The sequence below is a fragment of the Sorghum bicolor genome, chromosome 9 (assembly GCF_000003195.3).
Source record: "Sorghum bicolor cultivar BTx623 chromosome 9, Sorghum_bicolor_NCBIv3, whole genome shotgun sequence".
NCBI lineage: Eukaryota > Viridiplantae > Streptophyta > Magnoliopsida > Poales > Poaceae > Sorghum > Sorghum bicolor.
Window position 1 is genome coordinate 46,297,091 of NC_012878.2, and position 25,369 is coordinate 46,322,459.

Sequence of the window (25,369 nt, forward strand, 5' to 3'; positions counted from 1 at the left end):
GTAGATCTTGTGATTATGAATCTAACACAATTTGAACGGGTCAAATCGGAGTTAAAATGAGTGTTTTATGAGCAAATTACTTCCAGCGGCAATTTTGTAATTAACCGAAAACGTATTTTAAATCAAACTAACAGGAATACGCTTTTGAAAACTGAAAGCGTACTGCGTAAACCGCCAGGGACCACGGAGCAAATACCGAAAAGTTTCAGGGACTCTTTATGAAGAATTTCAACGAAGGGGTATCCTCCTTTCTGGGGCGTTTATCTTCGATCCAACGGTCACGATCTAATCCACAGGAAGCCAGGCGGCGGGCCGGCCGACTTTCTAGTCTCCGGCGCAGTGGCGCCATTGCCGCCACCGCGGAGCTTGACGGCGCTCGCTGTTTTAGTGTTCCTGGGCACCAAACGGCAATCCGAGACCACGGGGAGGTGGAGAAGCACCTCCCGAACTCATCAGAATAGGTTACTCAAGGCGAAGAGGAGTAGAGAGGGCTTGCCACGGTGGAGGTTTTCGGCGAGATCCAAAACCAAGATGGAGAGCGCAACTAGGGCTTTTTTCGGCGTACGTACTAACCAAAGGGGCGCGGGTGATTCACCGAGGCTTATAAAAGAGCTTGATGGTCGATCAAGGCAGCAAATCCCGTGGTAATCGGGATTGGACTCGGTCCTGGTGAGAGTCCTGCTTGGCCACGCGGGGAAGAAAGGTTGGGGCGCTGACACGCGGGCCCGGGATGTCAGCGAACAGAGAGAGAAGGGGAGGGAAAGGCGCTCGGCTGGGCTGTTGGGCCGAAGCAAGCTGGGCCGCGGGAAAAGGAGCAGGACTTCAGGCCGAAATTCCGAATTTCCAGGGAGAGGTGAGGGTTTTCTTTTCTTTCTCTCTTTTTTTTCTTTTCTTTTCTTTATTTCAAAGCCAATTCAAAAACAATTTGAAAATCACTTTGAATTATTTTTGAACTTTAGTCAAACCACTTATGTCAACAAAAATTAATGCAAAAAGCATGAATGCACAACAAGTTGCTAAGTCCTATGATTAATTTTATTTAAATGAAAATATTATTTTCCTATGTTTCATGAGCACAAAAATACAAATTAAATTAAATTCTCCTATTTTTAAATACTTGCAAACTTTAGGGTGTTACATGAAGGATGACATTCTGTGCTGGATTGGAAACTTCAATCCTAAAGTGATGATCTCAGACATCTATGAAATTTAGTGATTGTATTAGGATTTTTTTGTTCTTTCATATTATTCCAGAGAAACTGGGATTTAAAAAAATTAAAAAAATGGATCACAGATAAAAAGATTCAGCCATAAAGTTCAAAAACTTGTTGGGTTCTGCAATTTTGGTATAAGTTTATTTCATCCGAATCTATTTGAAAAGTTATAATTTATTTGATTCTCTATAATTCTCTAGGATAAACTATATGTATTTTGTGCGTGAAGTGAATCAGGAGAAGCTACTTTTCCACATCTCAACCTCCTAACTCATTAAAAAAAACTTTTTTATAGTGATTCAGTAAAGAATCACTTCTCAGTAAAAAAAAAAGCTGCTTAACAAAACTTCTCGTGGATTCAGCCTGAAAGCTGGAAGTTGCTCTGGAGCTCTGCCAAACTGGCCTTGATAATCTTTGGGTCCAGAGCGCAAGAAATAGTAGTATGAATGGGCGTAAAATAAAATTCCTCCTATCAACGGTCAGTAGGCCATCGGCAGAAATTAATACAGGCAAATCTGATACCAAGCTGCCAGAGCAAATATATCTATAGCAATTACGTGCTGCCAGTTTTAGCACTAGAAATTTTGGTGTGACTTTATATCTATCCTCTCCAGCGCAGAACTAGAGCCCATGGGCCATGTATATAAACACCACCCCCCGCGCCCCCCATCACGCACTCCAATCCTGAGAGCTCAGACAGCAAACGCCCTCAGAGAGCCCCATGCATCTCGTGTGAGGTAAGCAACATCTTTTCATTTCTGACTTTCTTAGGAGGAACTCGTCTTTTCATCTCTGAATATTCTATTCAGATTGAATCATTGCATGAATTAGAAGATATATAGAGATATATATCTAGCCTTAGCTTCTTCGTTTAGATAGATAGAGAAGAGAGATTATATCTCGGTTTGTGAGTCATAGGCTGCACAAGATCTTCCTTTTGATTACTTTGATTAATTTCTCACGGTTAGTTTGTGTATGGCAGCCATCGTAGCATATATATAGCACATAGATCTATCCATCGGTTTCCATATTGTTCATCTCTGATTATTCTGTTCAGCATCTCCCGCACACAGGAGAGAGGAAAAATTAAAAAGAAGCAATATACGTCTTGGATTTTTAGTTTGGTATATATCTTTTGCAGAAGATCAGGGATCGGAGTGTGCAGAGCAGGCACTGCTTGATGATCCAAAGGTATGCCGAGACGACCTAGATCTATTGTCTATACTTACATACATGCTCTTCCATTCCATTTCATGATACGGCCGGTATAGATCTTAAGCAGAGCCTGCTGGTCGTTTAGTTTCTCATATATATGTTTTATTATCTATTGTGTACTTGAAATGCGATCTTTCTGAGTTTATGTTGTTCCTTCATAGGATGGTAAAGCAGGTTGCGTCGCTTGTTCGTTCTTTTCTCTAGCTAGCTATACTGCTATGTACCATCTGAAATATTTCTTGGGATACTGTGTAGAATTCCGTTTTGCTTGGTTGTAGACACACGACATGAAATCCAGTATATAGGTATACAGTTGTTTGTAATAATAAGATCCAGTCTCTAGCTCACGCTTAAGAAAAATACAGAAATTATATGTGTTTAGCAAGTCCAATCCTTTCTTTAGGTATGAGCTTATATAGTATTCAATCCATCTCAAATTATAAGATGTTTTACTTTTTAACAATAAGTTTGACCACTTGTCTTATTCATAAATTTGTGCAAAATATCACTTCTTTTGTTGTGGCTTAGTTTATTAATAAAACTTCTTCAAGAATGACTTAATTTTGACTATATTTAGAGTAGTATATATATAATATAAGGCTTTTCTCCACTGTATATCTAGGGCTTTTGGGGAGACCAAGACTTCCTCTAGTTTTCCCTATTTGCTGTTGAGAACTTGGATCATGATAAATCTGAATTCTTTTGTAGAAGATCAGGGATCGGAGTGTGCAGGGCAGGCACTGCTTGAGGATCCAAAGGTATACCGAGACGACCTAGATCTATTGTCTATACTTACATACATGCTCATTCCATTTCATGATACGGTATAGATCTTAAGCAGCCTGCTGGTCGTTTAGTTTCTCATATGTTTTATTATCTATTTGTGTACTTGAAATGCGATCTTTCTGAGTTTATGATGTTCCTTCATAGGATGGTAAAGAATGTTGTGTCGCTTGTTCGTTCTTTTCTCTAGCTATACTGCTATGTACCACCTGAAATATTTCTTGGAATACTGTGTAGAATTCCGTTTTGCTTGGTTTTAAACACACGACATGAAATCCAGTATATAGTTATACAGTTGTCTGTAATAATAAGGTCCGGTCTCTAGCTCACGCTTAAGAAAAATACAGAAATTATATGTGTTTAGCAGGTCCAATCCTATCTTTAGGTACTAGCTTATATAATACCTCAATCCATCCCAAATTATAAGATGTTTGACTTTTTTAACACTAAGTTTGACCACTTGTCTTATTCACAAAATTAGGCAAAACATCACTTCTTTTGTTGTGGCTTGGTTCATTAATAAAACTTCTTCAAGACTTAAATTTGACTATGTTTGGAGTAGTATATAGAATTATAGATAATGGCTTTTCTCCACTGTATATCTAGGGCTTTTGGGGATTTCCCCTATTTGCTGTTGTGAACTTGGATCATGATAAATCTGAAATCTTTGTCAGGGGATGACAAATTAACAAGATCACCTGCAATTCTCTCATTAAAGTCATGTTGTAGTGTACATTTCCTTTTGTTTACTTTAATTTCTCATGATTTGTTTGTTTCACCCCATTTTGCAGTCACCATGGCTCCGGGAAATCTGGATAACAAGGGCAAGGGCAAGGCTGTGCTGAATGATGATGATGATATCTCTGCGCCAACAATGCCGGTGGAGGCGATTGGCTCCTCAGGAGGACAGCCAGCGAGGTCGTCGGCTCAGGCCATTCCTCCAGCTGCGGCGATGGCAGCGCCGCCGTTGATCCATCGTGGATCCCAGTCCCAGCAACTTGACAAGAGCCTCATCGTCCTCATCAAATGCGTCATGCAGCAGTGCGTGACGGGGATGGAGGCAGCGAACACCGAGGCGGCGAACAGTGCTCTGGTCGCCCTGTCGTCCGCCTCATCCCTCGACGGCGACCCCATCCAGCGCCTGACGTCCGCCTTCGCCGAGGCGCTCGCACGGCGCGCGCTAGCGTTGCTGCAGGGCCTGTCCTGGTCGGTCCAGGGGCAGCTCCGCACGCCTCCGTCGCCGGCGTACGCCGGCGTGGCGCGCCAGTGGTTCCACTCGCTGAACCCGCTCCTCCGCGGCGCCAGCTTGGCCGCCAACCACGGCATCGTCAGGGCGGTGGAGGGCGAGCAGGTGGTGCACGTCGTGGACCTCGGCGGCGCCAACCCAAGGCAGTGGATCGAGCTGCTCCGCCTCCTCGCGGGGCGCCCCGGCGGCGCGCCGTCGTCGCTGCGCCTGACCATCGTCAGCGAGCACGCCTTCTTCCTGAGCTGCGCCACCGAGCTGCTCACCGCGGAGGCCGCGCGCCTGCACCTCTCCTTGGCGGTCCACACGGTGCAAGCCCACATCGACAACTTCTCGGCGACCGTGCTCGCGTCCCTCGGCGTGCAGCGCGGGCCGGCGCTGGTGCTGTCGTCGACGCTGCAGCTCCACCGCCTGATCGCCGACACGGCCGTCGTCAGGCACGCGGACCGGGAGCACGAGACGATGACCAGGGCGGACGTGCTCCTCCGCCTGCTCCGGGACCTGTCCCCGAAGGTGCTGGTGCTGACGGAGCAGGAGGCGGACCACAACAACGGCGAGGGGCGCGGCGCGGGGGCGCTCTGGGACCGCGTCAACAACGCCTTCGACTACTACGCGGTGCTGTTCAACGAGCTGGAGGTCTCCGGCGTGCCGCGCGGGTCGCTGGACCGCGCCGTCGTGGAGCGGCTGCACCTCCGGGAGGAGATCATGGACATCGTCGCCCGTGACGGCGCGGCGCGGCGGGAGCGGCACGAGAAGATGCAGCGCTGGGTGCCGCGGATGGCAGCGGCTGGGTTCCAGCCCGTGCCGGTGACCATGGACGGGTTCAGGGAGGCGACGAGGCTAGACCGCCGGCGGTCGACGTCGGACGCTGACAGGCAAAGGCCGCTGTATCGGGTGACCGCGGTGAAGGAGATGGGGTGCTTCTACGTGCACTCGTGCTCGGCCCCTATGTTCTCGGTTTCGTTTTGGCAGCCGGCGCCGCCCCGCGACGATCAGCAGTGAAGGAATTCAATGAATGATGATGCGCCAGCCGCGCCACCGCCAACCCATGCATGCATGGATTTGGATACAGACCGCAGATCCTTATTATTAGCTTAATTTGTCATGGACTCATGCATGCTTTCTCTAGTTAATTTCGTTTCATTTCATCGATCTCCTTTATTTGGTTTGATCATCAGCTGAGACTTAATTGTTTGAACTATAGTTGTGTTTGTGCTATGCATGCTTAATATTTTATTTCTACTACCTGTCTACTGTGTTGTTGTCATTGTCAATTTTATTGCATGAATTGAATTAAAGAAGGGACTAGTTATTAGCATCCAAAGCTAGTGGCTTGCGTGCGACCCCTTTAGTTGGTGTTTCCAAAGTTGAGCTTCATGTTTACATTTTTTTTAATGCTTTATTTCTGCAAAACTATAGTATATATGCTTATTATACAGCTTTTGTTTCTAGCACTTCACTTTTGATACGGCTGCTGAAATGGCCGCACACCACATTGAAGTTTGCCGGCACAACTTCAACTGATTATTATATTTGGTCATCGATATTATAAAAAATACTTAGATTTATGGGATAAAATTAGTATTATTAGATTTATTATAAAATATATTTTTATAAGATGCTTATTTTATATATTGTAGGTGTTGTTACTTTTTTCTATAAAGTTAGTCCAATTTAAAAAAGCTTGACTGGCGCATATTTTAGAAATTAATTATTTCGTGGACGGAGACAGTATTTACACAGAAATTTAGTTAGTTTCATACTCCCTCCATTTTTTTAGATTCATACTCCCTCCATCTTGAAAAAGATAGGCTACGAATCTGGACACTAGACTACGAATCTAGACAAGTGCTTGTCCAGGGGAGCATGTACACTACTGTTACAAATAAAAAGTTTTCACAATTAAACCACAAGTCTCGCTACTAGAAGAAAAAGGTCACAACGATGACATACACACTATACATACTACTACTGGAGAAGAGAACCTCTCAACACAATCGGTTCTAAACTCGTGGTACTGGTTTTAAAACTGGTAGCCATGTGTCAACTGACATTCTGACAACTACGAGTGATATGTATTTAAAAATATCAGGACTCAAAACATGACACCAACTGATAGTGGTACTTTGGAGCGTCACACACTACTAGTTTTCCTCAACATTTGGGAGTGTTCCCAACAAAACATCACACAATTAGTTGTTGCAACCAACATGTTAGAGCACTCCCAATGCAGAAATTATCCGTTAGTTTCTATACCATAAGACACCACCCATGGACACTATACATTCCAATGCAGTATTTTGTAATAGAGTCTAAAAAAATCAAACCAATCATCTCGGCTCATTCTGTCGGATCATGTGCGGGGCAAGTTCTGTGTGGCCACACGAAACTGAAGCTTTCTCATCTCCTTGCTGCTCGTGAAGGTCTGAAGGAGGACAGGATTTGGCGCATGGGATCTGAAGACACAGGAAAGAAACCACGCTACCCTCCCCATCGCTGCAGAGACTGGTTTCTTTCGTCTCAAATCTCGCCTAGACGTCGTTTCCACATAAGACGTTGTTTCTTCATTTTTTTCCCTCTCTCTTCAATAAATAATCTGCCACATCAACAAATTGCTTACATGGCAGTACAATTAATAGCTATACAAACTACCATAGTTTCTGCATTGGGAGTGCCCTTATAGATTTAAATTCATTATTTTAGAATTGCATTCAAATTTACAATACGTACACTAAACATTGTAGTCCACAATTCATTCATGAAACATTGTTATCCACTATTGGTTCCTTCTATGCACACTAGTTGTAATCAACCGCTACAAGCACAAGGATAGTTGTGTATCCTCCAAGTCATCTATCGTCTTCATCATACTCCATTGAGCTAGTACTCGGGGATACAATGCTCATGCCACCAGCCGGGAAGGTCAGCTTTTCTTAACTTTAACCAACTATATATATAAAAAATATTAATATTTAGTGTACCGAATTAGTATCATTAGATAGTTAAATATATTATCATAATAAATTTATTTAGAGATATAAATATTGCACGCATTTTTCTATAAATCTGATCAAAGTTGAGAAAGTTTGACCTACACGCATCCTATAACCTCTTTTATTCTAGGATGGAGGGACCGAGGGAGTATACCAACACAGGTGTCATCCTTATCTTGCCCTCTTCCTCCTAAACTAGACCAACACTATGTTCTATAGTGGTAGCCCATATAATGCAATGTGGAAGGTCAAGTCTTCTTCCTCCCCCTCTACATGAAATACGATGAAGTTGCGTTTTAGCAATTCCATATCCTCCACCTCCTACTACTCTGACAAAAATTGTTACTCTATTTGGATAAGGGAGGGACTAGAGCAGTACCTTGTTGAAGTCCATTTTGGTGGGAAGAAAGGGCGGACCCAACACTAGGGCAGCTAGGGACATGGCCCTAGTCGTGGCCCAAATAAGTAGGGAGTGACTCTACAGTTTTTTTTCCCATTAGCCCAACAAGGAGTTAGCGAAGCTAGGCAATAGGGCAGCGTCACAATGTGTTCGTTCGACTCTATAACCTTGCTCGCTCTCGCTCACATCTCATCATCGCATGTTTCCATTCCTACTACTAGGCTAGGGGCATCACCATCGCTCCTTGCCTCCCTCTGCTCTGCGCTCCGCCTCTCTCCCTCTCTGTTTCGTCCTCTACGGCTCGTGGGTCTAGCCTGTGCAACTACCAACTATGATGTTTCACCCTTGGTGACTCGGTCAGTCGCCTACTGATCGCCCGCCATCCCCAGCGGACCGACCAGCTGTAGCCCTGGTTTGCATTTGGTTTTCCTTTTTCCAATTTCAGTTTCAATCCTTTGCACTTTGTATTTTGTAGTGTTTCGATTCTAGTTACATTCTAAAATTACAGCGTACAAGATGGAGAGAATTAGGTAAAATTTGTGTTTCGGTTTTTGACCACTAAAATTTGGCCCTAGTCTTGGACAAATCCTGGATCTGTCACTGGTGGGAAGGAGGAATAATATTCACATTAGTGGTGGTGGCAGAGCGAGAGGTTAGAGGATATATATGGGGAATGTGATGGCCGGTGGGTTCCAATAAGGCAATGACGGGGGTGGGGAATGGAGCTTTCTTTGTAGTGGCTTGGTGGGAATGTATTGGGAGCTATGCATATCGGGCAAAGCATTTAATCAATTAACAGTGGTATGTGGAAACTATGCATGATACTAATGTAAAACATGATGAACAAGATTCCATAGATAATTGTTTCAAAGCATTCCTCATTGCACCTCTAAATTGATGGCTCACACAATTACTTATAAGTAAAACCAAGACAAATAGTTATCTGGGCCATGAAGGTTGTCTCAAACTATCAAAGATAACTCAACTAGAAGAGATTTGTTACATAATAAAATTTATCCCACACGATTGTTGTTGCCAACCATGAAAAAGAAACTCCTCTAATGGTTCTAAAAAATTGTGACAAACAAGATATCCTCAAAGAGAATTTTCTAAGCATGCAGTGGTGTCTGGTACTATGCAGCAAAGGTTTTTCTAGTATTCCAAATATAGGTCAAAATAACTTCAGATTTATTGCATGAAATAGTTATTGTGAAAGTAAGATACCGCTAGTTATTCTTTGTTTCATTTGTTTTATGTATGTCACATTGTTAATTTAATTGTATGCATCAACTATACTGGACTTTCGCATAAAATGAACGATGATGGAAATAAGGCTGTATGTGAAAGGAACTAGGAGGACTCGATATGACCCAAGAGGGGAAGAGGTAAATTGAATCAGTCGAAAAAGAACTATATATCAAGAAGTATACCTATATGTTTCTCTAGTGTCTCTATTTACCCACCCGAGATTTGTAACATGTAGCCAAGACTAATGTACACTAGAAAAGATGTTAACTGTTGCCAACTAACCCAATACCAAATCCTATATCACCAAATAATCTAGAAAGTACCCTCCTCCATTCGGTGGCTCCAACATCTTTGTTGCACTTTTTATTCTTTATTCTATGATTTAGTGGCTCTGTTTTTTGCACTTAAACCCCATCCAACCCCACCGCATGATGTGGTGACTATTCTCCTCTTCATCGGATGCTATGGTCACCCTATGGGCTATTTTTTTTTTCTATTTATCCTATTATATAGTGTTCTATTATAGCGGTCGGATAGGAGCCATGGTCTTTCAATTAATGTCTTGGATTTTAATTTCAAACCTATAATTAGTTTAAATCCTAGGTGTTTGTCTTTGTGATAAATGTGTGTTGATATACTTCTTTAAAAAAAAAGGTGAGGTTATATTTTTCCAAAATAAAAATAAATACTAAGCTATACTGTGCATATCCCCGTAGTGGGCCTTCTTGGCTCCAATCGCCGTGTGAAATGGAAAGAATCAGCCTGTGCGTGAATCACGTCGCCGTGGAGTATCCTAAGCCGTGGAACGCATATTTATCAGGTGATGAAGGAAAGTGAGAGACCAGTTCAAGTTACCTATACTTTCATTAAGCTTGAAAATTGCGGTTTTAGCAACTCCGCAGTTAAAGGCCTCGAGCTGGGTAGTCTGGTACAGTACAGAAAGGGGAATCGCGCGAAATGGAGCTCTCGCCGGCGGGGAGGTGGGCCGACCTCCCCGAGGACATCGCCCTAGCCGTCGCCTCCCGCCTCCAGGTCGGTGCCCTCTCTCTCTCACTCGCTCCCTGGAAGGGTTCTCTCGCTGACTCCCTCCGCTGGCTCCAACTGCGCGCAGGAGGCCGATGTGTGCGCGCTCGGCGGCTGCTCGCGCTCCTGGCGCGGAGCCTGCGACGCCGACTGCATCTGGGAGCGCCTCTTCCGCTGCCGCTGGCCAGCCGCCTCGGCGGAGGCGTCTGCGTCGGCGTCCCGTGTGCAGGTACGCAAAAGAGGGGTAAAGTTAAGTGCTTGTGGTAGCCATATTCTGATATTGTGGTTATCCGAGTTCCAATTTGACCGAAATTCGACCTTCTAGTTCGAGGCATATATCTCCTGGACTTCTTGTGTTAATGTATCATCCTGCCTTAGGCTGTTATTATGCTCCGTACCAGTTACCAATTACTATCATAGTTTTAAATGCACCATCTCTTTTGTCCTTTACCCCCTTCTTCATTTTATTATTATATGAAACCTTATTCATTTGTATTTGGTGGAATCACTAAATTGGTTCAGCTAGTTAATGTTAAGTCTTTTTTCTGAACGCATTAGAGAGTTGCGTAGAAAGAAGAGAACGAGGGTATGAGGGACTAAGTCCTCCAAAACACACACCCAAAACTCCACTTGCACTGCCACACACAAACAGAGAACCTAGAAACGAAAAGGTCCTTTTCAGCAATCAGGCGATCATCAATTTACCAAAGCTAGGGGTATTATACCCCAGCAAACGACCTGACCAACAGCTCCTTAAATCTTTTGCTCCAATGAAGCACCATAAGATGCATTCACCTGTGGCAGCCTGCAGCACTGCCATGACACTCGGACTTGTGCTATTAAAGACACAATCATTCCGATGTTGTCTTGATATTTGGTTCAAAACATTATCTAATTAACTGATTCCATGATTAATCAATTTCTCTATTTGACCATAAATATACATTAATTCAGATGTAGTTCATTTTAAAGCTCAACTTTTCGGTGAACACCTTTTTTACTCTGCTTTAAAGCTTAACTTCTCTAGCCCTCCTTGTTTCCTCTCCTTCAGTTTCTGTGAGGTCTCTTAGAAAGGAAGAAGTAGAGTACTGACTGGTTCCATCTGCTAGTCTATAACAGGCTAGCAGAACCAAAGTTACTTGGCCGGTGAGGGAAAGACCGCCCCCACGGTATTGTTTGGAAGAAGAAACTCAGTCTTCAACTGACCGAGAAACCCCCGAACCCTGCAGTGCACACTATTTTATGGGCTGTCAGCAAGGGAGGTTTTTTAACCAGCATGGAAATCACACAGGAGTTGAACCCAGACTATTTTAGGGGACATTTTTTGCATTTTTTTAAGGATTACTTTGTTCTTTTTAGAGAGTGAGATATACAAGTTAAAAAGACGACTTGACTCCAAAGTTGAATATCTGATGTACCTTTTCCGTTTGTATTTTTCTTTTCACATATACATGATCCAAGGATACTGAACGAATGACTGATCAAGTTTTCAACTTTTTTCTGCTAATTATGCCGCAGGGATGGAAAGCTCTCTACATCAGCCAACACAGAAGAATGGCTTTTGCAATATCTAATGTGATTGAATTTGTGGGAAGCAGCATAAATGATGGGTCACTTGAATCCGAATACTATCTGAAAGCTATTGCTGATTTGGCCTTGATACCTGATATAGGATTTCTGGATGTCCAGTTTTTCTTGTTTTCAAGAAATTGTAGTGCGATAATAAACCTAATTGGACTGCACTACTCGATCGCATCTTTGCATGTGCTGGTGAGTTATGTATTGTTGATGATTCTATTATGGCTGAACAAGCTTCATGTTGAAAGAACTCAACACTGCTTCATTTCTAAATTGCTAAAGCAACTGTTTGTCACGCTTTATATACTTGTAGCTCCATATTCTGCCAACATCTATTTTATTTTGTTTTGAATCAATCTTTTTTATACCATAATGTGTAATTTGTAGTCCCTGCATATAGGCATGCCACTCTATTTTGTCATGCACATATGCCTGATGTCCTCTGTATCATCTACCAAAAATCAAAGTATGTAAATACTCAAAGTGAACATTAAGATACTATATGATTGTCAACATTTAAAGCTTTGGAAGCATGAGTTGTCAAATCGTCTAAAGGTTTCTTTTGTGCTTTGACTGATATCAGATGTTTTGACAAGAATGATGTAAGCAAGCTTTTGGCTACTCATAAAATGTAGTTTTGACAAACTATCTTTTTTTTTCAGCCAACTGAAGTCAGTAAAGCACTCCAAGCTCACCGCGTATCAGAAAGAGTAGTTTGTGTGAACTTGCTCAAGCTTGGTAGGTGGTTCTATGGTTTCCGGTTGCCTGACGAATATGAGTCCCGCAAAATCTCACTAGGTGAGCTCACCATGGCTGAGGGAGCAGAGATTCTTGCCATTCTTAACCGTGGAGCTGTTCACGAGGTATTTCGTCTCCGGATCAGTTTGGTGAACGTAGATAAGTGATCTAAAGTACAAAAAAAAGTACACTCCTTAAGAACTTGGCTTGTTTTGCCCATTGTAAATATGTATAACCTTTGTCATCTGATGCCCTCGGGCCTCTTCTTTGTTGTAAATGCAACCGTGGGGATGGATCCAAGTATGGAGCCATTTAAACTTTGGTTGCCTCGTAGTATTTTGTAAATAAATAATAAAGGCTTGTCATGTGTAATTAGTGCTACACATTTTCACCGTTTCTGTGATAACATCTGTTGAATGTTTTCCATGTTTTATTTTCTTTCATTGCTTCCTATTGTCTTCTGTAGTAATCATACATCATTCTCTGTAGCAATAGAATATGCTCTGATGTGGGTATCTATAACCTACTCCCTGAATAAATAGATTCCTAGAGTTGTCTAAAGTCAAACTTTTTAAGCTTTAACCAAATTTCTAGAAAAAAACCTGTCAAAATTTAAAACATCAAATTAGCATCATTAGATATACCATATAATATATTTTGATAATGTGCTTATTTTATATCATAGATATTATTACTCTTTTCTATAAAATTAGTCAAACTTAAGATTGTTTGACTTGCATAGATTTTAGGTTTTGGTTTATTTCGGAGTGAGGGAGTATATGTTACAGTGGGTACATGCAGGATACAGAATTATGGCACCTCGTAGCAACATAGGATTGGTGTTGGGATGGAGTGCAAATAACTGTTTTTATCTTTTAAAAAAATGGAACATCTGATCAAAACAAATTGTTATACCAAGTGTAAAGGAGTAAAGGACCAAAAATGGCATATATATGGGGCAGTCTAGGAAAACTGGACCATCCACTTTCCCAAAACCAAAACGTCCGAAGATGAGCTCTATTGACAAAATGGACTTCGCCATTGTATAGCTCTGATCAAAATGTTGCATGGATCGTCCAATTTTGCGTAGCTGAGATCCATCCAGCTTTTAGGAGTTCATTACATTGGCTTAGAGAAAATAGATCTCACTGTTACTGCAGAATGAGATTCGTAGATTCTGCACGGAGCAATAAGAGTCTCGGGAGAAAGGAAAGAGAACCATGAATTGAATTGCATAAAAGCATCAGGATCCCTCTTCTAATGTATAATGACAATATCGGAACAATAAGCACAAAATAATTAAATTAGACAAATAGTGGGTTTTGTTAAAGTTCTGAGAAGACCCTATCATTAAAAGAAGAAGAAGAAGATGTTATCTGCCAAAAAGTGGAGGATCTTTGAGTTAAACCATTGTGGTATTTTGATATTTTCGTAACCTTGTTTCTTTAGTGCTTTCTTCGTGGATGCCACTAATCCATCCAGATTCACCGAAGATAGTGAGGAACCACCTAACAACCAGAGAAGATCACAGAAGAAGAATCTTGCCTAATCGCATTCTATAACAGCATGAACTGAGACAAATCCGGTTCATTGCTTACTCTACTCTGATCAGATGAAAACATTCAGAATCAGAGAAGTAGTAGAAGGGAGGTCGTAAGAGATATATAGTAGCAGGGAATGCAGCAAAAACACTTTTTTTTTTCAGGCTACCAAAAGCAACGAATTAAGGCTAGAGATGTAGGAACGTCCTGATTCGCTAAAACATATGGATTACATGATCTGCAGCAGCAGGATGGATATTACAGTTGAGTAGAAATTATTGCTGAACCGAAAGATGAGGAACCAATGCCTGGCCATGGCCTGCACTGCACTGCTCTGCGCCCCCAAGAACCTGAAGCTCCCCCTGCACGGCGGCACTGCAACCTGTTGGTTGGATTCAGATTCAGATTCAGAAGCTCCTGCATGCATGCGATCCTCCTTAGCTTCCCAGGCAGTGGGCAGTGGCAGAGCGAGGAGGCGTGAGCAGTGAGCAGTCAGCAGCAGGGGTAGACGGCGACGCAGCGCCTCCTGGGCGGAGTGCAGAGGAGCATGAAGACGAGGGCGATGATGGCGGCGACGAGCAGCCCCAGGAGGTTGAACCCGGCCTCCTCCTCCGCCTCGTTGCTGCAGCACATCTTGCCCATGCCGGTGGATGGCTGTGGCCTATGGGATGGGATGGGATGGATGGCTGAGTAGAAAAAAGAGCAAAGGGGGGGGGGGGGGGGGGGGGGGGGGGGCTTGCTTCTTGCTTCTTGGTACTAGCTGGCTGCTATATTTTGTTATGAACCTTGGCTTTGAAGGCATTGTAGTTGCAGGGCAGGCAGTGGTTGGGGCATCGCTATCGCGTCTCCCTCCTATCAGTGATGGTGATGCCATCCCCCTTTTTGGTTGTTCCACACCTCCATGTCCATTCATCCTCCCAGCCTCCTCCCAGGATGGATGCTCCGCACGGCTGCCAAATTGCCAATCGCACGCACCCACCGGCGGCACGCCGGGGTGGCGTTGGAGACTGTTAGGCAGATCAGATCAACTGCCGTGCTCGGTTCGGCTCCGCTCGGCTCGGATACACAGCACAAGACAGGAGTATGTACTATATATATTTGGCAAGTAGGCGATCCGTCAGGATGGAATGTTGGGGAGGTTCTCGTCGATGGCGACGGCGAGGAAACAGTGTTTTTCTCTCCCGATAAATTAACGAATAGTATTTCCAGACATGACTTTTTAGACCCGTGAACAGACTCGAAATGAAAACTACAGAAATCGTGCTCTATCTAGGGTAGCTCAGCTCAGCCTAGGACGTACAACGTACTGCTGGTGTAACTAACCGCAATTCAGTTATCTGTCAAACTGCAGGTCCAGCACATGCACCGAATGAATGAATCTCTGAAAGGTGGCAATCAGCGGTGTAACTAAGCCCACAGACTGATGTCGACGCTGCCTGAAAGCTACTGGTACTACGCAGGTAACGTACGTAGCTAGCTGACATGTTCTTTGCTCTGTGAAACCAACACATAGCCCAATCAGCGGTGGCACACGAGTCGGTGAGTGACCATGTTGCGTGTCGGTCTCCCCCATATCTCCTCTCGGGAGGTGGCACGTTCTCCTTTTTCTTCCACGTTTTTTTGCATAGAATTGCGAGGCAAATGGCCATGAACCTTCTTGTCTCGTTTGATTTAACAAACAGGACAAACGACCCAGGAAGCTTCTCCTTGACTTGTGTTCTGATCCAGCTTTCTGATCTGAGGCAGTTTGGGATGAGATCATCCGATCAGAGGGGTTCCTTTTTCCATGATCAGGGACAGAGGATCAGTTTGGAAAATTAGCTGGGTCCAACTTGCATTGTTATTAGTTGTACGTTTTGTTTATTAGGATTGCTCCCGAGTTGCATTATATTGTTGGATTGGAAGAGGAGGAATGCTCTCTAGGAAATTTTAGCAGGTTTCAACTTGTAGTAGCAAATAAATGGGTCCTAGGGATTTTGGACCATGAACCCTCCTTTCCGAACAGGGACTTTTTCTAACCGGTGCTGGGGTCACATACTACTCGTCTTTTTGTCATTTGTTTTGATGCCATGAATGCAAATTTCTGTTCGGATTTGTAGCTGTAGACCACTTGCGCCTATCATTGGAACCCTTTTATGTGTACGTATGGAGTCAAAGTTTGCTTGCTAGCTTCCTACTACTTCTCAAAGCCTACAAACAAAGATAGACTATACTACTACAAATCTACAACACAGGCTACGTCATTTTCTTGAATGCTATGAATGGCCATTTATCTCCTCTTCTCGATACACTTTTTCAGCTAATAATAATAAAGCCGGATGGAACGAGCTAGTCAGGCATTCTATACTGAATGAACAATATGCTGCGACACGATTAATTTTGTTCTGTAGTATAGAATTGGCAAGAAGGCTTTATATACTTCCTCCGTCTACAATTACAATGACTTTAGTGTTCAAATTATGTCCATAGATATAAATAGTAATTTAGAGTATGAGTATCCAATCAAGAGCAAAGCTGATAAGAAGTTAGTCTACCTACCCTAATGAAACCTGTTTAATTTGTCCTAAAACTTATTAGTACACCCTCTATGTTTGTTCATGGCCTCAGCACAAATCACAATATGTTTATTCACAAGGATCTCAATAGTGCAAAATCATTGCAATATTTCTAAACTCCTCGCCCTCATTTTTTTATTAAATGATCATAGATCAGTTGGTTGGGTTTCTTGTGGTGGAACTTACCCACTGGGTTCAAATTCTTAACTTGACACGATCGTATTTTTCTGAATTTATTCCAAGATTTAACGGCACTATAATTTTAGTGGTAGGCGATGTCCCCGTCAATAGTGAGATGTCTGTGGTGACTTCGTGAATCTCATGATCTGTCAGTTTAAAACTTTGGAGGTGCTCATAGGGGTAGGGTTTGCGTACGTGTATTCATAAGGTAAGTGTGCATGCATTATGAGAGTCTGTGTTGTACTATGTAATTCTAAAAAAGGGAGAAAATGGTTCTTGGTAAAAAAAAGAAGAGAAAATGGTTCTACATGATATTTAAAGGGTTTGTCTACTCTATGCCTCGGTAAAATCTTTTTGCTTACACCCGATTTTTTTTCCTTTTCTTTTTTTCTTGTCCTAAATAGTGTGCACGGAAGGAAATAAAACTAAGATTTAGATAAAAAAATATTCTCTCGCACCCAAATTTAGTTATTGAAAACTCATGCTGGATTTACACTTCACTTGTATTCCCTCTGTCTTGAAATAGAAATAGAGTGTACTGTGACTTCTAAAATTTATATTGAAATACAATACATTCTATATAATGACTAACATCGATTGGCAAGGTTTGTTAAAAAGTAAGCTACGATTTGAGGAGAAACTCTATAGTTATAATAATCTTTAGGTACATGCGAGTGTTTCACTTGAGTTGTCTTAAAATTCATAGAACGTATTGTATTACCGGATAGGGGGGTAGATTTGTAGTAGAGTTATGGTGACTATTTTGGTACCACAATTGGTGTAACTAAAACTTTACGTGTAGGAAAGGAATATTTCACTGATTCTTACAACACCTTTAATCTAGGTGTGGAAATCTACTAAAACACCTAAATTGTTTCTTATAAGTTATAACATGCTTGTTTCTTATGGCATGCTCACATAGTTTGGGTGTAGGCACCTGTAATCTAGGTGTGCAAGTCCACTAAAACACCTAAATTGTTTGTTATAAGTTAGAACATGCTTGTTTCTTATAACATGCTCACATATTTTGGATGTAGGAGAAACCTTTTTCACCCAGGCATGGTATTGCAGAATTGTATTTGAAATGAGGTGTCGATGGTCATTTCATACAGATTTTTTCTTGACCTGTAGGAGTAGTTTTTTTTCTTAATTAGTTAGTGTGCGTAATATGTTGTCAACAAATATAGTAACACAAAGGGAGTAATCCATCTATGGAGGTGCAATTGACAACTCCTTCGACCGCTTCGGCCCCCACCCCTCCCATAGGGCGACTTTGCTGCCGCCGCCTTCGGCCCCCATTCCCCTCGCCTCTAGCCTCCCTGCTGGTGGTGAGGAGGAGCAAGGTCTGGCCTTTTAGCAGATTTACTAATTTCTTAGATTTTTCTTATTTTACTTTTTTATCCACAATAATTAATTTGGGCTAGATTTTGGTTGGCCATTTTGATGTTTTTGATTCGGCTTTCTTTATCATAAAGGATCGCTAGTGAATGTGTCATTGCCTTTGGTGATGGCATGCTCTTCCTAGAGAGATTGAGGTATATTGGCATAGTCCTTCTTGAGGAGGGATTAGATCTATTTTTCCCCTTCTACGAGATGTCTTTTCGGCTGGTGGTGATGCTACTGGCGACAGCGGATCTGCCCTTCCGGTTGCTGGTGGTGATGTTAGCCGTGCCAGATCTTATGTTTGGTTCAACCTTCAGAAGATATATATGGTCGATGTGCTTTCAACGCCCTTTACTCCCATAGTGGTTGACTTAATGTGTCTCTTTTGCGGTCTCCATGCTCGTGGAGTCTTCTGTTGGTAGGGACTGTAGTTCTCGGGTCCAAAATTTGGTGTACTTCTATGGTCATGATAGAGCTTCCTGAAGAGGTGTACGCCGTCGGAACACGAAGAAGATGAAGTATAGGGACCTAGTGGTGTGCTTTAATGCAATTTTATTTTATGTTAAGGCCTCAGTTATAAAAGGGGTTTTGATTTAATAAAATCCAATTTTTTTCTCAAATAAAAAGGGAGTAATCTATCTAGTACCACTCCAAAAAATTTGAGAGAGTTCCGTCCACCAGCCCTTGGTGCACGCGCCTGCTCGGCCTGTGTACGTGCCAACCACGGCCACTAGAGGTTTACGTGCCTGGCTAAGCCTCGGATTCACGGAGTTGGCACTAGTACAGTTCTAACGCCGGCGCGGGGTAAAACATTTCTACATGCGGTTTTAGTTATAATGCGCCTGTATTGAAAATTTGTACGGCTAGAATTGAAAACCGTCTGTATAAAAGGCTCAGTACAGACGGTTATTGTAAGAAAACCGCCTGTGTAAATGGTCCATTTACACAGGCGGTCGTGTTATGTGAACCGCCTGTGTTAATAGATTTGCACAGGCGGCCGAACCGCCTGTGTAAATGGATCATTTACACAGGCGGTTCAGTTATGCGAACCGCCTGTGTTAATGGATTTACACAGACGGTTCACATAACAAACCGTCTGTAATTTATCTTCCTATAAATACCCCAGAACTCTTTCTTTCTCCTCGGGCAGAACTGTAGGTAGCAGCCACATTCCATTGGAGCACATCTTGAAGATCCAGTTTTTCTAAAATACAAGGGGGAGGTTTTGATCTTCATTTCTTGGAAGGAGGTGGCTAAGAAAGCTTAGTTGATGCCTCTAATGCCTCTTTTTGTGCCCTCTTGCTCAATTTGAGCTACTTTTTGGATCTAGGGTTTCACCATGAGAGAGAGAGTAGAATAGCTAGGTATGGTCTATTTTGCTCAAATAAAGTTGCTTAAGATGGATATATGATGTCTCTCCTATCTTCTTTTTTATGTTTACTTCTCTAATTTATGAATCCAAAAAATATATATGTAGTAGTTTCCATGAATGGTGTTTCCATGCTTGGGAGAGAAAGATAAGTTTTCTTTTTAGTTTTTTAAATTATATGGTTTAGGATGTTATTTTTTATGTAAATTTGATTTAATTATGCGATAAGCATTTTTTATATATGAGGTTGCTGCAGATGTTGCCTCTCCTCTCACCATTTCCATGTTTCCTTCTCAAATTTTTTAGTGATATAATATATTTAGTTTCAATCAACAGTGTTTTTGTACCTTGTCAAATTTATTTTAGTGATATAAAGATATATATTTATGGTTTTGTCTTTATTTTTGATACTTGTTTTACTTTTTCAATTTGATTTAATTGTTAGGTGTTCTTTTATTTTTGATAACAGATATTCGTAGACAATATTTCAATTAATTTACTAACTTTTCAACAGGTCAAAATACAAGGTTTGAGGTTTTGATCTTCATTTCTTGGAAGGAGGTGGAGGTGGCAAAGAAAGGTAAGTTTTCTTTTTAGTTTTTTAAATTATATTGTTTAGGATGTTATTTTTTATATAAATTTGATTTAATTATGCGATAAGAATTTTTGTGCCCTCTTGTTTAAGATGTTGCCTCTCCTCTCACCATTTCCATGATTTCTTTTTCAATTATTAATTGTCCTAAATAATTATTAAATGTGTATGATGTTTTATTTTTCTTATATACATTATGCATATGCTAAGTAGTTATTATTTATTTTTTATAATGCAATTATTTATAATGCAATTATTTATAATGCAATTATATATATATATATATATGTATGTATAAAAATAATAAACAATTAATATTTTCTTTTAGTTTAAGTGTTGGATATGCTAAACCCTAAACCCTAAACTCTATATGCATATGCTAAGTAATTATTATTTCTTTCTTTATAATGAAACTATTTATAATGCATGATGCATATGCTAAGTAATTATTTGAATAGATTATCACGATGGCTTCTCCAACCCCAAACCAAGCGTCAGGGTCTGACCGCATCGACCAAGCACCGGCAAAAGGTTCGGACCACACAGAGAAGGTGCAAGTGTCACACAGCACCGAGCAAGCGCAAGGGTCGGACCACACGGAGAATGCAAAAGAACGTGAATCAAGTCCTTCGTACGAGACCTCCCCTAGCGACATTCCAGATCCTCGTATAGAGAGGAACGCTCGTCGTGAATTAGAACGTGACCCTGATTACATTCCAGAAGTAGATGAGGTGATGAATTACTCATCCATAATTAAATCTTTCTAACTTTTATGTCCTTCAGTATATGTACAAGAATGATTTATGTGTTTAACTTTTAACATGAACAGGAGGTGTTATCTCACTTTCATGAGCTGAAAGAGATCCTATCCTAGGAAGAATTCACACATGAAGGTGCACCCGAACCGACGACGGAGACAACCACCGAGAAGACTGATGATAGGAAAAGGAAACGAGGTGACAGAGGATTGAATCAGTTTCCAAAAGTCACATTTAGAATTACAGATGTGAGCCCGACAGGACAACCCCTAGCTCCTCCAGAGGCCTTACCTAAGTGGCGTAACGCACTTGGATTCTTAGTTAGGGACCATCTTGACATCACAATCAGGGAGTGGGCAAATGTGGACCAAAATGAAATCACAAGAATGTGGGACAAGCTACTTACAAGGTTTGTTTTACCTCAGGGTTCAGAAGACCTAGTAAAGGAGTACACATTGAAGCAGTGGGGAATCATGTTTAGGAATTACAAGTCCGAGTTGAATTCTAAGTGGGCAAAGAAAGGGTTGGACCCGACAAAAAGGTATAAAATCACTGCTGGTCAGTGGGCGGTGTTTCTAAAGTAGAGAAGTACCGAGGAGTTCAAAGCTTTGAGCGAATCTAAATCCAAGCTCGCAAAAAGGAACAAGTACCACCATCATCTAGGCACAGGTGGTTATCAGTGCAAGCTTGCCCAATGGGAGCAAGAGGATGAAGCGCAGAGGGCTAAGGGTCTGTCAGCGCTCCCTGACCAACTTTGTCGCAGGGGCTCGAGGTGGATTCGTGCTCGTGTACCGGCAAAGGAAGCCAAGTTTGGTTTATCATTTTCTGACCCAATGGTCGAAGAGGCAGTGAAGAATATTTTCGCTGTGGCAGCTAAGCAGCAAGCGGGCGAATTTAAGCCTCAAAGAGAGAAAGATGTCCTTACTGTTGCTCTGGGTAACCCAGAGCATCCTGGTCGTGTACGAGGCATCTCATCAAAAGAAGGATGGAAAGAAGGCTTCGGACCAGAGTGGGAAGCAATGTATAGGAAACGGGATCGCTACAAGGCAGAAATATCTAATTATTTTAAGGAGGAGGCTAAGAGAGAAGTCGAAGAGGTGATGCCTAAAATCCTCTCCAATCCTCCTCCTGAGTTGATGCAACGATTGGCGACCGTAATGTCTAGCCAATTAAGTGGCCAGCAGCCTCCTCAAATGCACCTGTCGTCGTCCCGACAACAACAGAACAAGCTCCGGTCGTCCCGAGTAGTATTGCCTCTACCGGAGACAAGGTCTGCTATCCAGTTGATGAGATCGATAGTCCTGTGCCTTGCTCCCTAGTCATAAGGTATGGTTTTAACAATAACCGTACAAGGGAAGTAGCCACAGGACTTGCGATCCCGGGGCGTCAATTCCATGGTAGTGAGATCCCTGAGGACTACTGCAGGGTGGAAGTGTTGACAGTTGTCCAAGGATATGAGAACGACATGCTAGACATTCCCAGTCCCGAGGGCATTGAGAAACTGGGACAAGCTATCAAGAATTTTATTCTTTGGCCTCGACAGGACGTCCTGCTGTCTCAGGTACCAGAACCATCACCCCGAGAAGTGCCGCAGACTCAGGAGTCATCCCATCCCACATCTCTTCCCACTCCACCAACCTCTCCAATCTTGCATCCACAATCCCCACCACCACCACCATCACCAATAATGCCTCAACCACCATCCCCACCACCATCAAAACCCACTCCCCCACCATCACCTAAACCCCAGGCTTCACCACCATCACCTAAACCCCATGCTTCAACACCGCAATCTTCCACACCACCGGCACCCAAAAATGATGATAAGACACCACCGCAAGCAATGAAAACAAAATTCTCGGTCCCCAAATTGGTTTCCCCGTTCGAGCCAAAGAAGAAGGCCGCTGGTACGGCCCTATTTTTGTCCGGAATTGCAAGGAGCCGCACTTCAAAACTTGTTGACTTAGCAGAGCATGAGAAGGAGGGGTCAAAAAGCTGTGAAACACGTATTGTCAATATCAGGCCACCAACGAAGGATGATTACAAATTTGTCCCTACTAAATATGAGTCAGGCAGACCACTACTTAGTTGGGACAAACTCAAAAAGATCCCACCTGGTATAAAAAGGATGCATGACTGGTATATGAGAGCAGCTTCTGTAGGCATTGACACGATCAATGTGATTATACCACCAACAGCATTCAACAGTGAGCGTACAAAGGCAATCGTTACATTCGAGGACATGTGGCTAATGATGAACCTGCAGAGACTAGACGTGCAGCTGGTAACCGTGTTTGCATTGTAAGTGTCACTCGTACTATCTTGTGTTATTATTCATGAGTTGCATCAATTTTCAACATCTAACGTACAAGTGCTCATTGCAGAATGAATTTTGAACAACAAGAGATGCGGTACGGTTCAGATCCGGATAGGTCTACCAGTAAAAGGGTTGCGTATCTGAGCCCGATGAAGATATGCGAGGAGCAGCACAACTTCAGAATCGGAGACAAACATGACTCCTTAGAAGGTTTGGACCCCGCTGAGCGTAAGAAGATAATAGATGAAAGTCGACTAGATTATGAATGTAAATACGACCTCTACATAGCCTTGGCACTGCTCAAGTATCAAGATCGAGAATGTGTTGTTGCCCCATACAACTTTGGGTAAGTGTCAATTTGTATTCATCGTCGTATTAGTAATTTCAATGGGCACTTACATCATAATTTCGATTCTCTCAGGGACCACTGGATCTGCCTCCTCATTAATCCTAGTCTAGGACGTGTCCTAGTCCTAGACTCTGCAGACTATGATCCTTCAAGTTATGCAAAATTCATTACACACTTGGAACGGTAAGCTGAGTACATTAAATATTCATACCTACTTTTATAAGAGTTTCAGAATAACTTGAGGATTGTGTATTCGATACTATAGGGCCTATAGGTATTATAAGATCAAAGGTGGAAGGTGTGATTCATCAGAACCGGGGCAGCCATCGAGATTATTTTATAAATGGCCGGTACGTACCAAAATATCACAAGCTGTCTTTTATAAATATAATATGCATATGACGATGTTGCAACTAATAAATATCCACTTTTTAGTCATACATCAGTGCCATAAGCAACCAGTCGGATCGGTCCACTGTGGATTCTACGTCTGCGAGTTCATGAGAGAGACCGGAAGATATGTAACTAACCCTTCTAAGGTATTGCTCTAATAGTCGTTTATATTATTTGTGTCATTTTTTGTTGCTAAGCATGTGTTATATGAACTATAAATTTATGATGTTTCTAACTTCCTCTGCAACAACATGAGTTGGAAAAGGCGAAGAGCGTGACTCAAGCTGTTCTATATAACATAGTTGAGGACCTCTGCACTTTTCTCTTGAGAGAAGTCATTCCCACCGAAGGGAAATATCACGACCCGACCAGCGTCCTAGCAAAGCCTGAGTTTAGAGCGCTAAGAGATATTAGTAGGCTAAAGCTATCTCGATCGGGTTACTAGAGCAGAGGTTTCAGATGTGAAACCTCATATGTCTGTAAACAAAAAACTTTGATGTGTGATGTTTGTAATTAATATAATTTTATGTACAAAGTAATGGTATATATAAATATATTGCATGTTGCATTGGTTGAATCTTGTAGGCTAACATAGTTTCAATATTAATGTATATAATATTAAAAATAGGGTTTGCTGGAAAATAGGGTTAAATTGGAAAATCTTACCACAGGCGGTTCTGTTATGAGAACCGCCTGTACAATCCAATTTCTACAGGCGGTTCTCATAACAGAACCGCCTGTAGAAATTTATTTCCACAGGCGGATCGCATAACTGAACCGCCTGTAGAAATCGGTTTCTACAGGCGGTTCTCAGTTAATCGCCTGTGAAAACTTTTATTTCCACAGGCCTATAGCCACTGGCGGTTCGTCAATCCGCCTGTACAAAGGGGTTGCGAACCGCCAGTATAGTATCTCTCTGTACTACTGTGGGCCTTATTTAGTTCACCCCAAAATTTAAAAAAAAATTAAGATTCCTCGTCACATCAAATCTTATGACACATGCATGAAGCACTAAATATAAACGAAAAACAAAAACTAATTGCCTTGTCTATAATTTATGAGACGAATTTTTTGAGCCTAGTTAGTCTATAGTTGAACAATAATTATCAAATATAAACGAAAGTGCTACAATGTCAAAATCCAAAATCTTTTCATAACTAAATAAGGCCTTGATTTTGGTGCATTGACCAAGATGGAGATGAAATCTGAGATAGACTTCTGGTTCCTGCGCTATTGTGCCGCTTCACACTCAAGCACTAGGCGCGTGTCCCGCGGAGGAAAAAAAATGGGTAAGGACTATCTCTACCACGATGTGTGGTGCGGATTGTTCGACCGACATGTGGATCATCGTACCATTTTAGTCACATGCATGTTAAGGTCTTGTTTAGTTCCAAAAAGTGTTAAAAAATTTCAAGATTCTCCGTCACATCGAATCTTACGACATATGTATAGAGTATTAAATATAAACAAAAATAAAAACTAATTACACAGTTTATC

General features: G+C 42.0%; 2 protein-coding genes across 2 annotated transcripts; both read left to right on the plus strand.

Moving 5' to 3' along the window:
- On the plus strand, positions 2,277-5,457 carry LOC8077673 (scarecrow-like protein 3). The gene is made up of 3 exons (XM_021448154.1): positions 2,277-2,405; positions 3,141-3,187; positions 4,004-5,457. Exon 3 carries the CDS (start codon positions 4,009-4,011, stop codon positions 5,455-5,457), a length of 1,449 nt encoding a protein of 482 aa, XP_021303829.1. The 5' UTR covers positions 2,277-2,405; positions 3,141-3,187; positions 4,004-4,008.
- Positions 9,932-12,873, plus strand: LOC8077674. The gene is made up of 4 exons (XM_002439655.2): positions 9,932-10,128; positions 10,208-10,348; positions 11,638-11,889; positions 12,360-12,873. The coding sequence occupies exons 1-4, from the start codon at positions 10,054-10,056 to the stop codon at positions 12,600-12,602; spliced, it is 711 nt and encodes a 236-aa protein (XP_002439700.1). The 5' UTR covers positions 9,932-10,053; the 3' UTR covers positions 12,603-12,873.

Excerpts from the sequence above, each read along its gene's own strand:
- LOC8077673 (XM_021448154.1), top strand. The coding sequence starts at position 4,009 with ATGGCTCCGGGAAATCTGGATAACAAGGGCAAGGGCAAGGCTGTGCTG.
- LOC8077674 (XM_002439655.2), top strand. The coding sequence starts at position 10,054 with ATGGAGCTCTCGCCGGCGGGGAGGTGGGCCGACCTCCCCGAGGACATC. Across the intron at positions 10,129-10,207 it reads CCGTCGCCTCCCGCCTCCAG|GAGGCCGATGTGTGCGCGCT; the intron begins GTCGGTGCCCTC and ends AACTGCGCGCAG. Across the intron at positions 10,349-11,637 it reads CGTCGGCGTCCCGTGTGCAG|GGATGGAAAGCTCTCTACAT; the intron begins GTACGCAAAAGA and ends ATTATGCCGCAG.